The 16,547-nt window shown below is 41.8% G+C and overlaps 1 protein-coding gene across 3 annotated transcripts in view; it reads right to left on the minus strand.

Moving 5' to 3' along the window:
- Nucleotides 1-14,561, minus strand: part of abcg4a (ATP-binding cassette, sub-family G (WHITE), member 4a) — a 140,838-nt gene extending 126,277 nt beyond the window's left edge. The window contains exon 1 of one of the 3 annotated variants that reach the window (XM_072593340.1): nucleotides 14,175-14,560. In XM_072593340.1, coding sequence (XP_072449441.1) covers nucleotides 14,175-14,219 — 45 coding nt within the window. In that variant the 5' untranslated portion in view covers nucleotides 14,220-14,560. Of the gene's footprint in view, nucleotides 1-14,174 lie in introns of all 3 variants that reach the window. The other 2 variants (XM_072593341.1, XM_072593344.1) reach the window with 2 other exon arrangements.
- Nucleotides 14,562-16,547: the final 1,986 nt, after the last annotated feature.

The raw sequence follows: 16,547 nt of genomic DNA on the forward strand, positions 1-16,547 counted from the left end.
TTTTCTAGAAGCTTCTGACATACACTGGTAGAAGGACCTGGGTGAGTTTTCTCACATACAAGGCAACATTTCCAAGAATAATGGTGGCTCAGAGATAGGCTTCTATGTGACTCTCTCTCTCTCCATACTTGGGTCCTTCAGCCTGAAGATTGAACCTGTAGGAAATGACATCAGTGTATTACCAACCGAGCTTTGCTGACGTAAATCAACCCAAATTATGTTTTCAAATCCTGATGTCTCTTCATTGCTTTTTTTTCTCTTTCCACGTATGTTTCTTCCATTCATTTCTGATGCATTCCATTTCCAACAAGTGCCTGCAGTAATTATCAATACAGCAGCATGCACTGTCAAAAAAAAAACTGACTGCACTTAAAAATAGACTCGTTATAAATATTGCAATATCTCAAGAATTAGAAGTGATGTATTACACAAGCGCAAAACTGCAGGTGGCCAAATGTAACTTTAAAAATAATGATCAGAACCATTTTTAAACCAAGAACTTTGATAACTTTTTGCTAATGTCCAATTACTGCTTCAATTAAGTATTTATATAGTCCCTGATTACTACTTTGTATCTTACATCTTTCTACGTTTCAACGCCAGAATAAAATTCTTTTCAGATTTCTCCTTGCTCGCTGATTTTTATGAGCTCTGAATCAACTTCAAACGAATAGACTAGAATAGTCAATTATTGTCACTTGTATTTTAAAAAACATACAGTGAAATGTGTTGAAGTCACCATACCACAGCAACTATATTAATACCAGAAAGGTATTAATAAACTTTTATAAATTGAGACAAAGTCCATCTTAGTTCAATCTCCAGCTCCTAGTTTTGGGAACATACGGTACCGCTACAAGACTGCTAACACCGTGCTGTAGGACTTAGAGGCCGGAAGCTGCCCCCCAGCAGGGGATCCGTGTCGGGCCATCGGAATCTCGGGCCGTAAGACTTCACAGAAGCCACCCCAAGCAACAGTCTCGTCACCGATTCTGGGAAGCAAGACGTTACAAAAACCGTCCAAAAGAATCCCGAGCCACCAGATTCTGACCACCTCGTTGCCAAGGCCGCGGCCAACCCATCCGACGGAATCCCAGGCTGTGCTGCTAAAGCAGACCGCCAGCGGACATGGTCCCAACAGCCATAAGGAACCGCCATCACTGCTGCAGGAGCCGCTGGAAATATCCCTCTGCCTCCCAGATTTCATTGAATGCTGCATCAAACACGTTTGCTCAAGAGTGTGTTCGAACAGAAGGAGGAGGCTTGAAATAGAAAAGCGCTTCACAGTTCATCATGTGTACACTTTAACATTCCATTCAGAACAATCTCAAACACGGATTCCTTACCCACTGCAGTCCCAAGCTTCCTAAAGACAGTGAGTTAGACAGATCTATTAATGTCACTAAAGCCCTCATTCATCCCTTTGAATGGGTAGTTCAGGAGGTAAGCTGTCAGGGATATTCCTGACAGTGATCTGATTCAGACAGGAGCAGGTCATTTACCTTTCAAGTCTCTTTAGGCATTTATTGAAATCATTGCTGGTCTAAACCCTAGCTCCACATGAGTGTGTGTGTGCGCGCGCCCCCTTGCTCCACATCTCTCAATATCTTTGACTAACAGAAGTCTACCAATCTCAGGTTTAATATTAACAATTTACTTCGCATACAGTTAACATTTCAAACCACGACCAACCTTAGCATGAAAATGTGCTTCCTAATGTCGTTGCTGAAAGTTTGTATTTTTGGATTGTGCATTTAGTCCTCGACTTCCCAACAAGTGGAACCACTTTCTTGAAATCAATCATATCTGTTCCCTTTAAAATCTTGAAAACTTTCATCAAACAGGCCAGGCAGTGGTCTATTGAAAGTATCACTGGACCACTAATGCAGAACCCTAGGCTGTTCTGGGGTTTGGATACCACCATGGCAGATGGGGAAATTCAAATTCAGTTCCAAGTAGTCTAATGGTGATCATATTATCACTCGTGAGAAAGATCCATCTGATTCACTGATGTCCTGCAGGGAAGGAAATCTGCCATCCTTACCTGGTTTGGCCGATGTGTAGCTCCAGACGTAAACAATGTGGTTGACTCTTTACTGTCCTCTGAAATGGCCGAGGAAGCCATCAGTTCAAGGGCAACTAGTACAGTAAATACCAGCCTTGCCAGTGACACCTGAATCCCATAGAAGAACCAAAGAACCAAATCACCCTAAAACATTCTAAATTTCCAGGAAATTCAATCCTAGTTTGTTTAATCATTAAGTGTTCAGTGGTGTAGGGATTGGGCAAGTAGGTGTTTTTGTACCATCATGGTGTTTACGATACCTTCTAGCTTCTGGTTCTTTCTTAATAGTCAACTATATTTTTATTTGGTTTTGCCCTTGTCAATCACCATTTCCAATTACCATTTTTTTATAATTGTTCATTCATGGGATGCGGGTGTTTCTGGCTAGACCAGCGGTTATTGCACTGATTGACTCTTAAGAAAGTAATAGCGAGCTGCTTTCTTCAACCACTGCAGTCCATCGGTAGAGTCACACCCACAATGCTGTTAGGGAGGGAGTCCCAAGATTTTGACCCAACAACACTGAAGGAACATGATATATTTACAGGTCAGGATAGTGAGTGGCTTGGAGAGGAATTTGCAGTGTTAATTGTCCAATGTATTTGCTGCCCTGGACCTTCTCAATTGTAGTGGTCTTAGGTTTGGAAAACACCGTCTAAGGAACCTTGGTGAATTTCTGTAGTAAATTTCTGGCAGATGGTACACATTGGTGCTACTGAGCATCAGTAGTGGAGGACTAAGTGTTGGTCAATGCAGTGCCAGTCAAACAAGCTGCTTTCTCTTGGATGACATCAAGCTTCTTGACTGTTGTTGGAGATGCACGCAAGTCGGCAAGTCGGCAAGTCTTGACTTGTGACTTGTAGATTGTGGACCGGCTTTGGAGAGTCAAGACGTGCATTACTTTCTGCAGGATTCCTAGCTTCTGACCTGCTTTTGTAGACAAAGTATTTATATGGCTCGTACAGTTCAGTTTGTGACCAATGGCAATCTCCAGGATGTTGAAAGTGAAGGGGTAATGGTTGGATTCTCTCTTGTTGGAGATGGCCATTGTGTGGCACCCTTGTGGCATGAATGCTACTTCCCACTTGTCAACCCAAACCTGGGTATTATCTCTGTCTTGCTGCATTTGGACAAGGGCTGCTTCACATACTCAATAAAGTTGTTGTTCCTATTGTTGTTCAATAAAGGTCATAAGAAGATGCCTGACAAAGTGTTGATTTGACTCATCTCTGAATTTGTTTGCTCATTCTAATAGGAATATGTGAATAGGTTTCCATTCACAATATAAACATGGACTTAGCGAATTTTGTACCCATTGGGGTGAGGGGTGTTTTTGGTGGGAAATGGAACAGCATTAAGCGCTGCCAGATTAGGTGTGGTGCTGATTAGGGTCCAAGTTTCTTCCATTCAGCTCCAACAAAATTACAAAGCAACCTCAAAGAATGTGACATTGATAGGGGAACTGGAGGCAGTCATTTGGAGCCTCTGAATAAAATTGCCAAACAAACTCCATTTTCCAAGCAATGGGAAAATAGGATTAGCATGGCATTCAACTCTGGCCCAAATCATTGGTTTTCCTGCTTCTTGGATGCTGCCTGACCTGCTGTGCTTTTCCAGCAATACACTATCAACCTACATTCAACCTCTCAAGCTTGTTTCACTGTTCAATTTGATCATAATGGACCTGCATCTTAACTCAAACTGCCCACTTGGATCCATCACCCTCATTATTCTTTCCTAATAAGATGTAACAATCTCACTTTTGAAATTTTCTATTGACAATTTATTTCAATAACTATTGGGAGAGAGAATTCCAGATTTCCATCATCCACTGCCTGAAGCTGTACTTCTGACCTGAACCTCAAATGGTTATAAATCTAATTGTGAGGTTATGCCTTCTTTGTTAGACCAGAAAAGCATATGATATAAGAGCAGAATTAGGTCACTTGACCCATTGAGTCTTCTCCATCATTTGTTTCTCAACTCCATCCTCCTGTCTTCTCCATGTAACCATTGATCCTCTTACTTATCATGACCCTAAATATCTCTGTCTTAAATACACTTAATGACTTGGCCTCCACAGCCTTCAGTAATAATGAGTTCAACAGATTAACCACCATCTGCCTGAAGAAATTCCTCTTCATCTCAGTACTAGAGGGTTGTCCCTTCACCCTGAGTGTGTGCCCCCAGGTACTAGTCTCACATACTAGTGGAAACATCTTCGCCACGTCCACTCTACTCAGGTCCTTCAATAGTTGGTATTCCCCTCAACCTTCTCAACTCCATTCTATACAAACCCTGCTCCTCACATATAAGCCCTGGGATCATTCTTGTAAATATTCTCTAGGCCCCTCCAAGGCCAGCACATCTTTCCTTAGACATGGGGCCCAAAATGGCGCACAATATTCCAAATGCAGATTGACCAGAATCTTATACAGACTCAGCAGAACATCCCTACTATTGTATTCTAGCCCTCCCAAAAAGAATGCTAACATTGCATTTGCCTTCCTAACTGCCAGGTGAAACTGCATATTAACCTTAAGAGAATCCTAGACCAGGTTTCTCAAGTCCCTTTGCCTTTTGATTTACAAAGCCTTTCCCCATTTAGAAAACAGTCTATGCCTCTTTTCTTCTGATCAAAGTGTACATGACTTCACACTTTCCCACATTGTATTCCATCTGCCATTTCTTTGCCCACTCCCCTGGCCATCCAAGTCCTTCCACAGCCTCCGTAACACTATCTATCTCTCCACCTGTCTTTGTGTCATCGATAAACTTAGCAACAATGCTCTCAGTTCCCCTGTCCAGATAATTAACATTTATTGTGAATATGGTCCAACATGGACTAGTTAACGGCTACCATCACGAAGAAGACTGTTCTGGGCTGTTCCCATCAGAGAATATCTTATCAATTCATTTCATAACCTTAAACATCACCCTAATCTTAATCACTAAAGGGGATACAAACCTAATCAATAAATTTGTCCTCATAATTTAACCCAATGACCCTGGAGTCACTCTGGAATATTCAAATTTCATTTCATGACATTCTTATGGCCTTTAGACTACTTTTTAAAATGCTATACCAATACAAATTGTTGTTGTTAATGCTGACGGTGCCTAAACACATCTCAGTGAGGATTCTTCCTACAATAAGAATAGGTAGAGAGCTCATATCGGGGAGAGGTCGCACTTTCATAAAGCAGCCATCTTCAAGGCTATGGATAAATATTGGTTTTCAAACAGTTATATCACTGGGTAAAACAAAACCTTTGTATAATATTCTCCAATGCTGCCCAGTAACATTAGAAAACATTACATTCCCGTGCATTACTTTGAAGAGTGTGATTCCAAAGACTTTGCTTATAAATGGATTTAAATTGAATGAAGGAGAGAAGGTAATGCTGGGCTGTTATTAATATCATCAAAGAGAGAGGCCATCCATCAGATATTACTATATGATTGGATTAGAATAGATAATTATTTCCTGAATATTTGGAATTGAATGCAATTTAGATGCATGATACCTTTCCCAGGTGATTTTTGTTTTTATTCTGTGACATTTGCTTCACCCACAAACTGATGGGTTTACCCAACCTGCTCTTGAACAACTTTTAAATGGAGGAAACAGCAACTTACTTATCTTTCTTCCCCCTTTGTCATTCATAGTGTAACTCAATGGCAAAAGTTAAAAATCCCACAAAACCAAGTTATAGTCCAACAGGTTTATTTGGAAACACGGGCTTTCAACATGCTGCTTCTTCATCAGGTGATGAAAAACCTTAACTACCTGATGAAGGAGCAGTGCCTGAAAACTAGTGCTTCTAAATAAACCTGTTGGACTATAACCAGGTGTTGTGGGATTTTTAACTTTGTCCACCTCAGTCCAACACCGGCTCCTCCAAATCCACGGCAAAATGCAGAAGCGATATTGGCAAGTCAACAAAACCAAAAACATAAAACACAGCCTCTTTTGGCATCCACCTTGCAGCTCGGACATGCCTGGCCAAGTCAGCTGGATATGTAATAAGCTTAGGAACCTCCTGGTAATCCTTCGTGAGTTCCCCAAGATCCATAGACACCAGTCTGAAATCTTGCGAAAGATGAAAATACCTTTAATATGGCACCTTTCATCAGCTCTGGATGTACAAAAGCAATATCCAGACAGTGAGGATGGCGGCTCAGTGGTTAGCACTGCTGCTTCACAGTACCAGAAACCTGGGTTCAATTTCATCCTCAGACAACTGTCTGTGTGGAGGTTGCACATTCTCCTTGTGTCTGTGTGAGGTTCATCCAGGTACTCTGGTTTCCTCCCACAGTCCAAAGATATGCAGTTTAGGTGCAATGGCTATGATAAATTGTCCATAGTGTCCTGCAATGTGTAGGCCATGGATTAGCCATGGGAAATATGGAGAGGGGTGTGGGGTCTGGGTTGGAGGCTCTTCAAAGGGTTGCTGTGGACTCAATGGGCCAAATAGCCTGTTTCCACACCGTAGGGATTGTATGTAATATTGGAAATTTGTCACTAATCAGAACACTATGTTCAGAAACAATAATTAAATAATCAAATAAAAACCAAAAGAACTGCAGTGGCTGTAAAAGAGAAGTGAGGAAGGGTCACTCTGTTTTCTCTCCACAGATGTTGCCAGACCTGCTGAGTTTTTCCAGCAATTTCTATTTTTCAATTAAATAACCAAGTAATGTACTTTATAAGAGATTGCTGGGAGAATTCCTCTGCTCTTACTGAAACAGTGACGTGGGATCTTCGAGATTCACCCAAGGAGGTTGACAGAATTTCTTCAAATCAATTTTCTTTAAATTGATCATTTAACATCTTTCCCCAACATCACACATGGCCCTCATCCTTGACTGTTTAATATTCAATCTCCCTAATGCGTCATGCCTGATTAGAATCAACAAATTTTAATAATGAGCTTCCACCCTGCAAGGATGTCTCTTTTGAAGATCTCTTTAATCATCATTTATTTATATCAATGCTGGAGACAGATGGCATGTGGGATCCTTCACTTGTTCTTTGGACCATGTTGCCTTGTTTATAGAAGTACAGTAATCAATAAATCAGCTCAGTTTGTTGTCTGGTTAATGAGAGAGATGGGTAGTAAATGAACTAATACATGGGGTTTCCCACCCAGTATACAGAGAGCAGTTGAGCCACCATTTCCCACAAGGGCTTATAAGAGTATAAGGCATTGGAGCAGAAATTAGGCCATTCAGCCCATCTAGTCTGCTCCGCCATTCAATCATAGCTCGGAAGTTGAATAAATGGCAGAGCAAACTCAATGGGCTGGATGGCCTAATTTCTGTTCCCATGTCTTATGGTCTTATAGGCCCTTGTGGGTAAAGGTGGCTCAACTGCCCTCTGTACATGGGGTGTGAAACCCTGCTTTTGAGTGATGCTGGGGCCTAGCAGCCAATTGAATGAATTTCATCACATTCTGTCATCGGAAAGTCCAACAGAGAGCACAGAAAATGATGTCCAATTTTCACACACAAGTAAAAGAAAATGCAATTTATTCACTCTCTTTATGCTAATCTACTTTTGCCCAGTCTGTGTTGAGTTAGGTGTCTTTGTTCTGAATTCAGCAGCAGCACTACAATTGGCCTTAGCACCTTGAGACTTGGAAAGAGGATTCCTTGTCTTTAAACTGCACATGGTCCTGGTTCTTAATTGTTGGGCAACCCAGTGTTCCTGATGGGAAAGGTTGTTTGCTGGTTCAAGACAGATTAAGACTTGGGATGGTCAATCTCTCACGGTTACGTAATTGGGAAGCTAATACTCCAGGGTCACTCAGACAGAATTTGATGTCTGATGATGTATCCACAAATGTATGAGACAATGCCTTAATGATCAACAGGAGCAAAAATTCAAAGGGAAAATGATTGCAACATTAATTCCACATTGCATTAAAAGGTCAAGATTTTGCCAAATTTAAAGCTTTGACACTGACATTTTGGACTAATTGAACATCAGTATTTCCTCTTTCAAAGTATGCAATTCAGAACTAATGGTGTATACAGAAACATTGATGCCTGAAACTTCTATACTCAGGGAAATGAAGGATGATTCATTAATTTGTCGATGATATTTCATATTAACCACTAACTCATAGACTTAAAATTGAATGGAGGCAAGAGCTTAATTAACAGAAAATCTCATCAAAGTTTTAAGGATGTGGAACAACTTCTAGTCCATAATGGCTGCAGAAGATGAATAAAATCTGACATGATGTTTTTAACGTGAAAACAAGGAGTTGTGAAAGAGTTAGGAAAGATGATTAAATAGATGATCAAAAAGTTAGGTTTAAAGGCAAATTTTTAAAAGGGAGAAACAGTTGAACGATGAAGGATATACAAAGAGGTTTTTAAAGAGCAAGGCTGATATGACAGAAGACCCTGCTATTGGTATCAGAATCAGGAGGAATGAGAGGGGAGACACTGGGTGAATGGTACATGATGTTGTGAACGTCGAGTTTATGAATTGGGGGTATGTAGAAAATGGAGGGGAGCAAGTGATGGGCTGAATGGATCAGAGAGTCTTTTCCTGTCTGCTAACACTAGAAGTGAATCTTAACCCAGGACAAAAAGCAAGTTGTAGAGGTTTGAGCCACGAATTTGTAAAAGATGGAAATCCAAGGATTCGAGAGAGGAGCATTGCAAATGTTCAGCCAAAATGTTTCAACAGTGATAGAAGATGGCAAGTTGCATTTGTATAATGCCTATCATAATCTCAAACATTCCAAATGCTTAACAGTCAATGACATACTCTGGAACAGTAGTTATGTTTTTGCAAGATTTGTGAAGGTTTGTAGCTCAGGTTGAGGTTTAGGGTGTAGCTTTGCTCGCTGAGCTGTAGGTTTGATATCCAGACATTTCATTACCTGGCTAGGTAACATCATCAGTGGCAACTTCCAAGTGAAGCGAAGCTGTTGTCTCCTGCTTTCTATTTATATGTTTGTCCCGGATGGGGTTCCTGGGGTTTGTGGTGATGTCATTTCCTGTTCGTTTTCTGAGGGGTTGATAGATGGTATCTAGATCTATGTGTTTGTTTATGGCATTTTTGTTTGAGAGTGTTGGTGGGTTTGTGTGCTACTAGGATTCCGAGGGGTCTTAGTAGTCTGGCTGTCATTTCTGAAACCTCTTTGATATATGGTAAGGTGGTTAGGGTTTCTGGCTGTGTTTGGTCTGCTTGTCGTGGTTTGTTCTTGAGGAATCTGCGGACTTTATGTTTTGAGTATCCGTTCTTCTTGAATACGTTGTATAGGTGGTTCTCCTCTGTTTTCCGAAGTTCGTCTGTGCTGCAGTGTGTGGTGGCTCACCAACCCACCAACACTCTCAAACAAAAACTAACAAACTTAAAAGACCCAGTACAACCCATGGACAAAACCAACGTCATCTACAAAATTCCATGCAAGGACTGCCACAAACACTCCGTAGGACAAACAGGAAGAAAGTTAGCCACCAGGCTACACGAACACCAGCGAGCCACAAAAAGATACGACCCTCTCTCCCTCATAGCCCTACACACGGATGAAAAAAAACCACCACTTCGACTGGGACAACACATCTATCCTGGGACAGGCTAAGCAAAGATATGCCAGAGAATTCCTAGAGGCCTGGCACTCCAACCACAATGCCATAAACAAACACATAGATCTAGATTCCATCTATCAACCCCTCAGAAAATGAACAGGAAATGACATCACCACAAACCCCAGGAACCCCATCCGGGACAAACAAATCAATAGAAAGCAGGAGACAACAGCTTCTCTTCACTTGGAGGTCGCCACTGATGATGTTACCAGTGTAGCCAGGTAATGAAACATCTGGATATCAAACCTACAGCTCAGCGAGCAAACCTACACCCCATAATTATTTTTGATATAGGAACACAACAGTCAATCTGAGCATTTTTAAGTTCCTATAAACAACAACATGACGATGACCAGATAATTATCTTTAAAGTAATGGTGAGTGAGGGATACATGTTGACCAGGCCACTGGATTTAACTCTGTTTCTCTTAAGTGATGCCTTCCTATTTTCTGAGAAAGCAGATGGTAACCTTAATAGCTCATCAAAAGGACTGTACCTTTTGAGAACTGAGGCACAGATATGATTGAAATGGCTGTGGAACATAGGAACAGGAGCAGGTTATTCATCCTCTGGAGTCTGTTCTCCTGTTCAATGAGACCATGGCTGATGTTTAGCGGAACTCCATAGGCCATTGGCCCTAATCCTTAATGACTTAGCTTAAACAAAAACATGTCGATTTCAGATTTAAAATTAACATCAGATCCAGCATCAACTGCCATTTGTGGAAAAGAGTTCCAAACATCTCCCACCCTGTGTGTGTGTGGAAGTACTTCCTAATGTCTCTCCTGAACATTCTGTCCCAATTCTCAGACTAGTTCTAGAATTCGCAACCAGTGGAAATGATTTATCTCCCCTGTCTTTTCCGGTTAATATCTTGAAGACTTCGATCAAATCATCCCTTAACCTTTCAAGCTCTAGAAAAAAAAAGTCTAATTTGTGTAATGTCTTCTCATAACCCCATGAAGTCCAGGTATCATTCTTGTCAATCTATGGCATAACTCCCTCCAAGGCCAATCTATTCTGCCTAAGGTGTAGTGCTCAGATCTGCTCACAGTACTCCATGTGGTATTGAACCAAGATTTTGTATAAATCCAGCATGACCTCCACATCCATGTGCTCCAAAGCTGGATATAAAGGCCAGCATTTCAATAATTTTTTTGTTCGCTTTCTGCACCTGTTCATGACATTTTAAAGATCTCTGCACGCAAACCACTTTGGTCATTCACTGTATTTAACTCCAAACTATCTCGGTAGTGCCTTGATCTATCCTTCATTGGTCAAAAATGGATAACCTTACACAGTTTACACCGAACTCCATCTGCCACTGCTTTGCCCATTTACTTAGTCTATCAAAAGCCCCTTGAAATTGCATAGCATCTATGGCATCTGCATGGTCTGCAATGCTGCCTAACATTGTGTCACCAGCAATTAGGATGAGGCAAGATGCAGGAGGAATTTTAATCAAGATGGAGCTTGCTGATTATGAATCACCACCTTAAGGAGACGAAGGGAAAAAAATCTTGGCACTGAAGAGCTCGTTGACCTCATCGTTATTGTATATACAAAGTTGATCAAAACTAATTTAATTGACTGGGTCCATTTACAAATCAGCTGTACTAAAATAAATTTACAGTCAACAAATGCAAAGGAACAAAGAGCAACAGGATTTCTTCAGATTCTCAACAGAGGAAGCTGCAGGAAGGAGCTATGTAAACAACTAAAGGAGAAAATAAACAAAACTGTGAGTCTAATTACAGAATGTAAACATTGAAACAACAAAAATAACCTACAAAGAATATTTCAATTTTTTTTAACTGCTGATACATAATTCTAATCATAACCTAATTAGTTGAAAGCATCTCACCACTGTTGGGATTAATGCTACTGATCTGTCATGCAATGGTGAGGCAATACATTTGTACTACATTGCTAAGAGAGGGTTGACATCATCTGGTGCCCATTATTGCCTGAATATAACACCTCTGCTCTGCAGAGAGGGAGGCAATGGACACTGTCATGACCAATGATCTGAACTCTGAAGCAGTGTGGACATTATGTTAGAATTGCAAGATGGAGAGAGAGAGAGAGAGAGCGCGTGAGAGAGCCAAAGAGCGGGAGAGAATCCATGGATTGTCACACCATTGGCTATTCAGGGAACTTTCAACTAACAACTCCTTCAAATGGGGGAATTCAAAACAGACCAGACTGTGATGTCATTGCTACAATGATAATGAGGTGCAGATGATCCCTACTCAACTGCAGGCTGATAATATATCAAGCTGCAAATATTTTGGTATATATACCTTCAAACAATACACAGGGACAGGGTTTTAAAAAGCCAGTCTTTGAACATTTTTGTGTACATGTCCAAGTGCGAAGGTCACTGTTATTGAAGAACTATCCCATAGTCACCTCTGCATTGCAGGTAAAGATAATCTCTCGTTCTGAGCACCAGAAGGCAGCAGCTAGCATCCACATAAAAGGAAAACCAGGCAACAAAAGGTCCTTCTCTCACCCCGAATTCTGGAAACCGATCTCAGTCAAAAGGAATCAAAACTACAGTCCCTCAACCTGTCTGCAAAACTGAGGACTGTGAAACTGGCTGTTCAACTGTCAATGTCAACTTTAGCTGGCAACTCTTCATCAGAACAGGACTTCAGGACCAACACAAAATTTGTTCTCTCTCAGGGGTTGTTCACTTGTGGAATTCACAGCCCCAGAGAGCAGTAGAAGCTAGGTCATTTCAAGAAAGATGTAACTTTATTTCTTTAGGCTTAAAGGGACCTAAGGATATGGGGAGAAAATAGGAACAGGGAACTGAACAGGATGATTGGCTGTGATTACATGGAAGGTGGAGCAGGCTGAAAGGGCCTATTCCTGTTTTTACATTCTATGCTTTTATGTTTCAATAATTATACTTAAGACTGCGATAGTCAGATTTTTGATGGAGGCAGACAAGGAAATTAACTTAAAACTACAAACAGATCAGCCATGATTTTATTGAATGGCAGACCCAGGTTAAGGGACCAAATGGTCCACATGTGCTTGCAATTCCAATGCTCTTCTGCAGTACTCTCTCAGTAGCAAGTGAGGACTGCAGATGCTGGAGCATCTGCTGGAGCATCTCAGTAGCACACTGGAACATCGGCCTAGATTGCTTGAACACCAGTCTCCAGAGTAGAATTTCAATCCTAACTTTCTGACTCAGACTGGGCCACAGCTGACGCTGTAAGAGGAGTGTTCAAAAATGTCTAAATGCCAACCTGAGGCTGCCTCCTTATTATGAAGCACACCAAGACCAACTTGTATCCATTCAATGCTCTGAAATAAGTCAGTTTTTAAGCAAAGTGAAGGGGAACCATAACCCTTGCTCCAAAATCTATCACAATTCACCCCCTCCCTTTGGACGGTGCGGGGGCTCAGTGGTTGGCACTGCTGCCTCACAGTACCAGGGACCCGGGTTCGATTCCACTCTGAGGCGACTGTCTGTGTGGAGTTTGCACATTATCTGTGTTTGTTTGCTCCAGTTTCCTCCCACAGTCCAAAAATGGTGCAATGGCCACGTTAAATTGCCCACAGTGTCCAAAGATGTACAATTTAGGTGGATTAGCCATGCTAGCTTGCCCACGTGTGTCCAGAGATGTGCAGGCTAGCTAGATTAGCTGGGGGAAATGCAGAGATGGGTGGGATGCTCTTCTGGGGAGTCGGTGTAGATTCGATGGGCTGAATAACCTGAAGATTCTGATTCAAGTTTGCACTTGTTTCTGGGCAAACTGCAGGGGAGGAGATGCGTGTGTGTGTGTGTGTGTGTGTGGAAGAAAGACAAATAGATTTTTAAATGGAACACAAAAACGCGACCAGATAGAAATCGCAAGTTGCTGATGCTGTGGTCGAGGACCGAATTGGTTGAAACCGCGCTGTCTCTGGGCAGGACTTGCTTTAATGATGTTGTCTTGCACTCAGTCCAAGCGATGCTGATAGGAGCTCCGCACTTCTCTCTGCAGTTTCGGAATTCACTGCAGACTCCGGGGTTACTCTCGGTCAAAAAACTCCGGGGTTACTCTCGGTCACAAGCCATCAGCAACCAATTTTTTAATCCCCAGCGGACAGGGGCTCAATATATTGATCCTTTGGGTGGGAAAGAGGGGAACTGAACAACGAATCCAAGATTTTTAAAAAAAAAATTGTATTAATTCTGTGCAATCACCAAAGTGTGTTAAACATGGATTGTTCTTACAATTGAAATGCACATTGTACAGGTTAAATGCTTTCAGAATATTGCAACTGGAACACCGCCAGTAAATCTACTTTGTAGTAGATTATCTCAATATTTACACGCATATGACAGACACTTAATTCCCATTATAAATAATAAACGGTCTCGCCCACAATTTTAATGTATGCTTCGAGATAACAGTTGCCACCTTTGCAGTCTTAACATGACGACAACCCCACAAACATCTGCATCAAATGCACATAAAATATCACAGGCTGTACCTTGCGACTGGGGGATAAAGCCGAGATAAAACAGGAGGAAGCCATGCAGGTTACTGTGCGTTTTCCAGGCACATCCAAGGTCTTATCTTGCTGTATCTGTCCCTTTAGTTCTGAGATGATGTAAAGGTCTTTTTTTTACACAAACTTTGTTAGCCACTTGCCAAATTATCTTGCTTTTAATGCCTCAGAATGGTGAGAGAAGCGTTGCACGCGTCCTGGTGATGGGTTTCAGAGAGAACAATTTGCAGCTCATTGTTTCACGGGCAATGAAACTGCTTCTCTCCGCCTCTGCTCAGGTGCAACTCAGCTCTGTACCGTTTCCCTTCGCTCCAGTTAGTGGTGCTGGAAGAGCACAGCAGTTCAGGCAGCATCCGAGGAGCAGGAAAAAATTACTCAGTTTTCTTCCTTGTTCAGTGCAAGGCGTTCACTCCTGTTGAGCCACACCCCCCACCCCGTCTTCCCCCCTTCTGTCCCTTATTTCACTAAAATGTCTGTTTGACTGCAGATTGCATTGTTCCTGAGCTAACCCACCCAAAGCACAGCATCTCTTATCTTGCTCTTCAGAATATGTAGCCAATGTGACACTGGCACTAATATTACTGGCTTCGCAAACAGACAACTTATATCCTTATTAGTCCAGAGAAAGTGAGTTCAAGCAATTAATTTGGTTTATGCTTTCTTTAAATTGTAAAGATGATGACTAGTTTGTCATAAAATAACAGGTTTAATTCGTGTGTTTTGAGAAGTTTACTCGTCGTCCTTATCTGATGACTCAGATTCCAAAATCTACAATAACAGCAAAATGTTCCAAATGCTGGAGATCTGAAAGGTTTTTTTTAAGAAAGAACAGGAAGTGCTAGAGAAACTCAGCGGGCTCTCAGTGTATGTGGAGAGAGAAAAACAGAGTTAGTCTTTCACTTCCACTGAGGGGAAAGTGAGGACTGCAAATGCTGGATCTCTTTCACTTCCAATGACTCTTGTGTGAAGATCCATATGACTACTCCTATGAGTCGTGTTGGAAGTGAAATATTAACTGTTTCTCTTTTTATCGATGTGGCTAGACCTGCTGGGTTTCTCCAGGGTACTTTGATGTTATTTGAGCTACCAGGGGAAGTGGTGGAGGCCAGTACAATTACAACATTTAAAAGGATCTGGATGGCTACATAGATAGGAAGGGTAAGGGCTGAATGCTCGCAAATGGGACTAGATTAATTTTGAATATTTGGTCGGCATGGATGGGTTGGATTGAAGGTCTTTTTCCATGCTGTACATCTCTATGTCTTAACTCTAAATGGTTCCAGTGGTCATGTCCCTAGCTATGGGCTCCAGGCTGTCTGCTCCAAGGTGTGCAATAACATCACCGAGCTGATTAATTCTAATAGTAGCCACTTAGAAAGAAAGGCCATCAGCCACTTTGGGGCCTAGTTGGGTAATACACTGATCTAGGAGAAAGTGAGGACGGCAGATGCTGGAGATCAGAGTCAAAGAGTGTGGTGCTGGAAAAGCACAGCAGCCAGGCAGCATCTGAGGAGCAGGAGATGTTTTAGGGACATTTCTGATGAAGGGCTTATGCCCGAAATGTCGACTTTCCTGCTCCTTGGATGCTGCCTGGCCGCTGAGCTTTTCCAGCATCTCATTCTTCAAATCTAATGCACTGATCTAGTAAACGATATGATCCTGTGCTGCCTGTACTCCACTCTGAAGTTCCTTTGGTTAATACCTTTAGCAATTGAGTAATGGTGACAGCGGAGTAGTAATGCCACAGGGACAATTAATCCAGAGGCTGAGGTTAGTGCTATGAGATACATGGGTTCAAAATCACCATGGCAGCCAGTGGACTGGACCTGGAAGCCCATGCTCAAATTTCACCTGCTCCAGAGGCGAGTGTGTGTGCATGTGCATGTATGTGTGCATGTGAGTATGTGCATGTTTGTGTGCATGTGTGTATGTGCATGTATGTGTGCATGTGAGTATGTGCATGTTTGTGTGCATGTGTGTATGTGCATGTATGTGTGCATGTGTGTATGTGCATGTATGTGTGCATGTGTGTCTGCATGTGTGTATGTGCATGTATGTGTGCATGTGTGTATGTGCATGTATGTGTGTTTGCATGTGTGTATGTGTATGTTTGCATGCATGTATGTGTGCATGTGTGTATGTGCATGTTTGTGTGCATGTGTGTATGTGCATGTATTTGTACATGTATGTGTGCATATGTGTGTGCATGTGTGTATGTGCATGTTTGTGTTCATGTGTATGTGCATGTATGTGTGCATGTGTGTATGTGTATGTTTGTGTGCATGTATGTGTGCATGTGTGTATGTGCATGTATGTGTGCATTTGTGTGTGCATGTGTGAATGTGCATGTTTGTG

The sequence above is a fragment of the Chiloscyllium punctatum genome, chromosome 23 (assembly GCF_047496795.1).
Source record: "Chiloscyllium punctatum isolate Juve2018m chromosome 23, sChiPun1.3, whole genome shotgun sequence".
In the NCBI taxonomy this organism is placed as follows: Eukaryota; Metazoa; Chordata; class Chondrichthyes; order Orectolobiformes; family Hemiscylliidae; genus Chiloscyllium; species Chiloscyllium punctatum.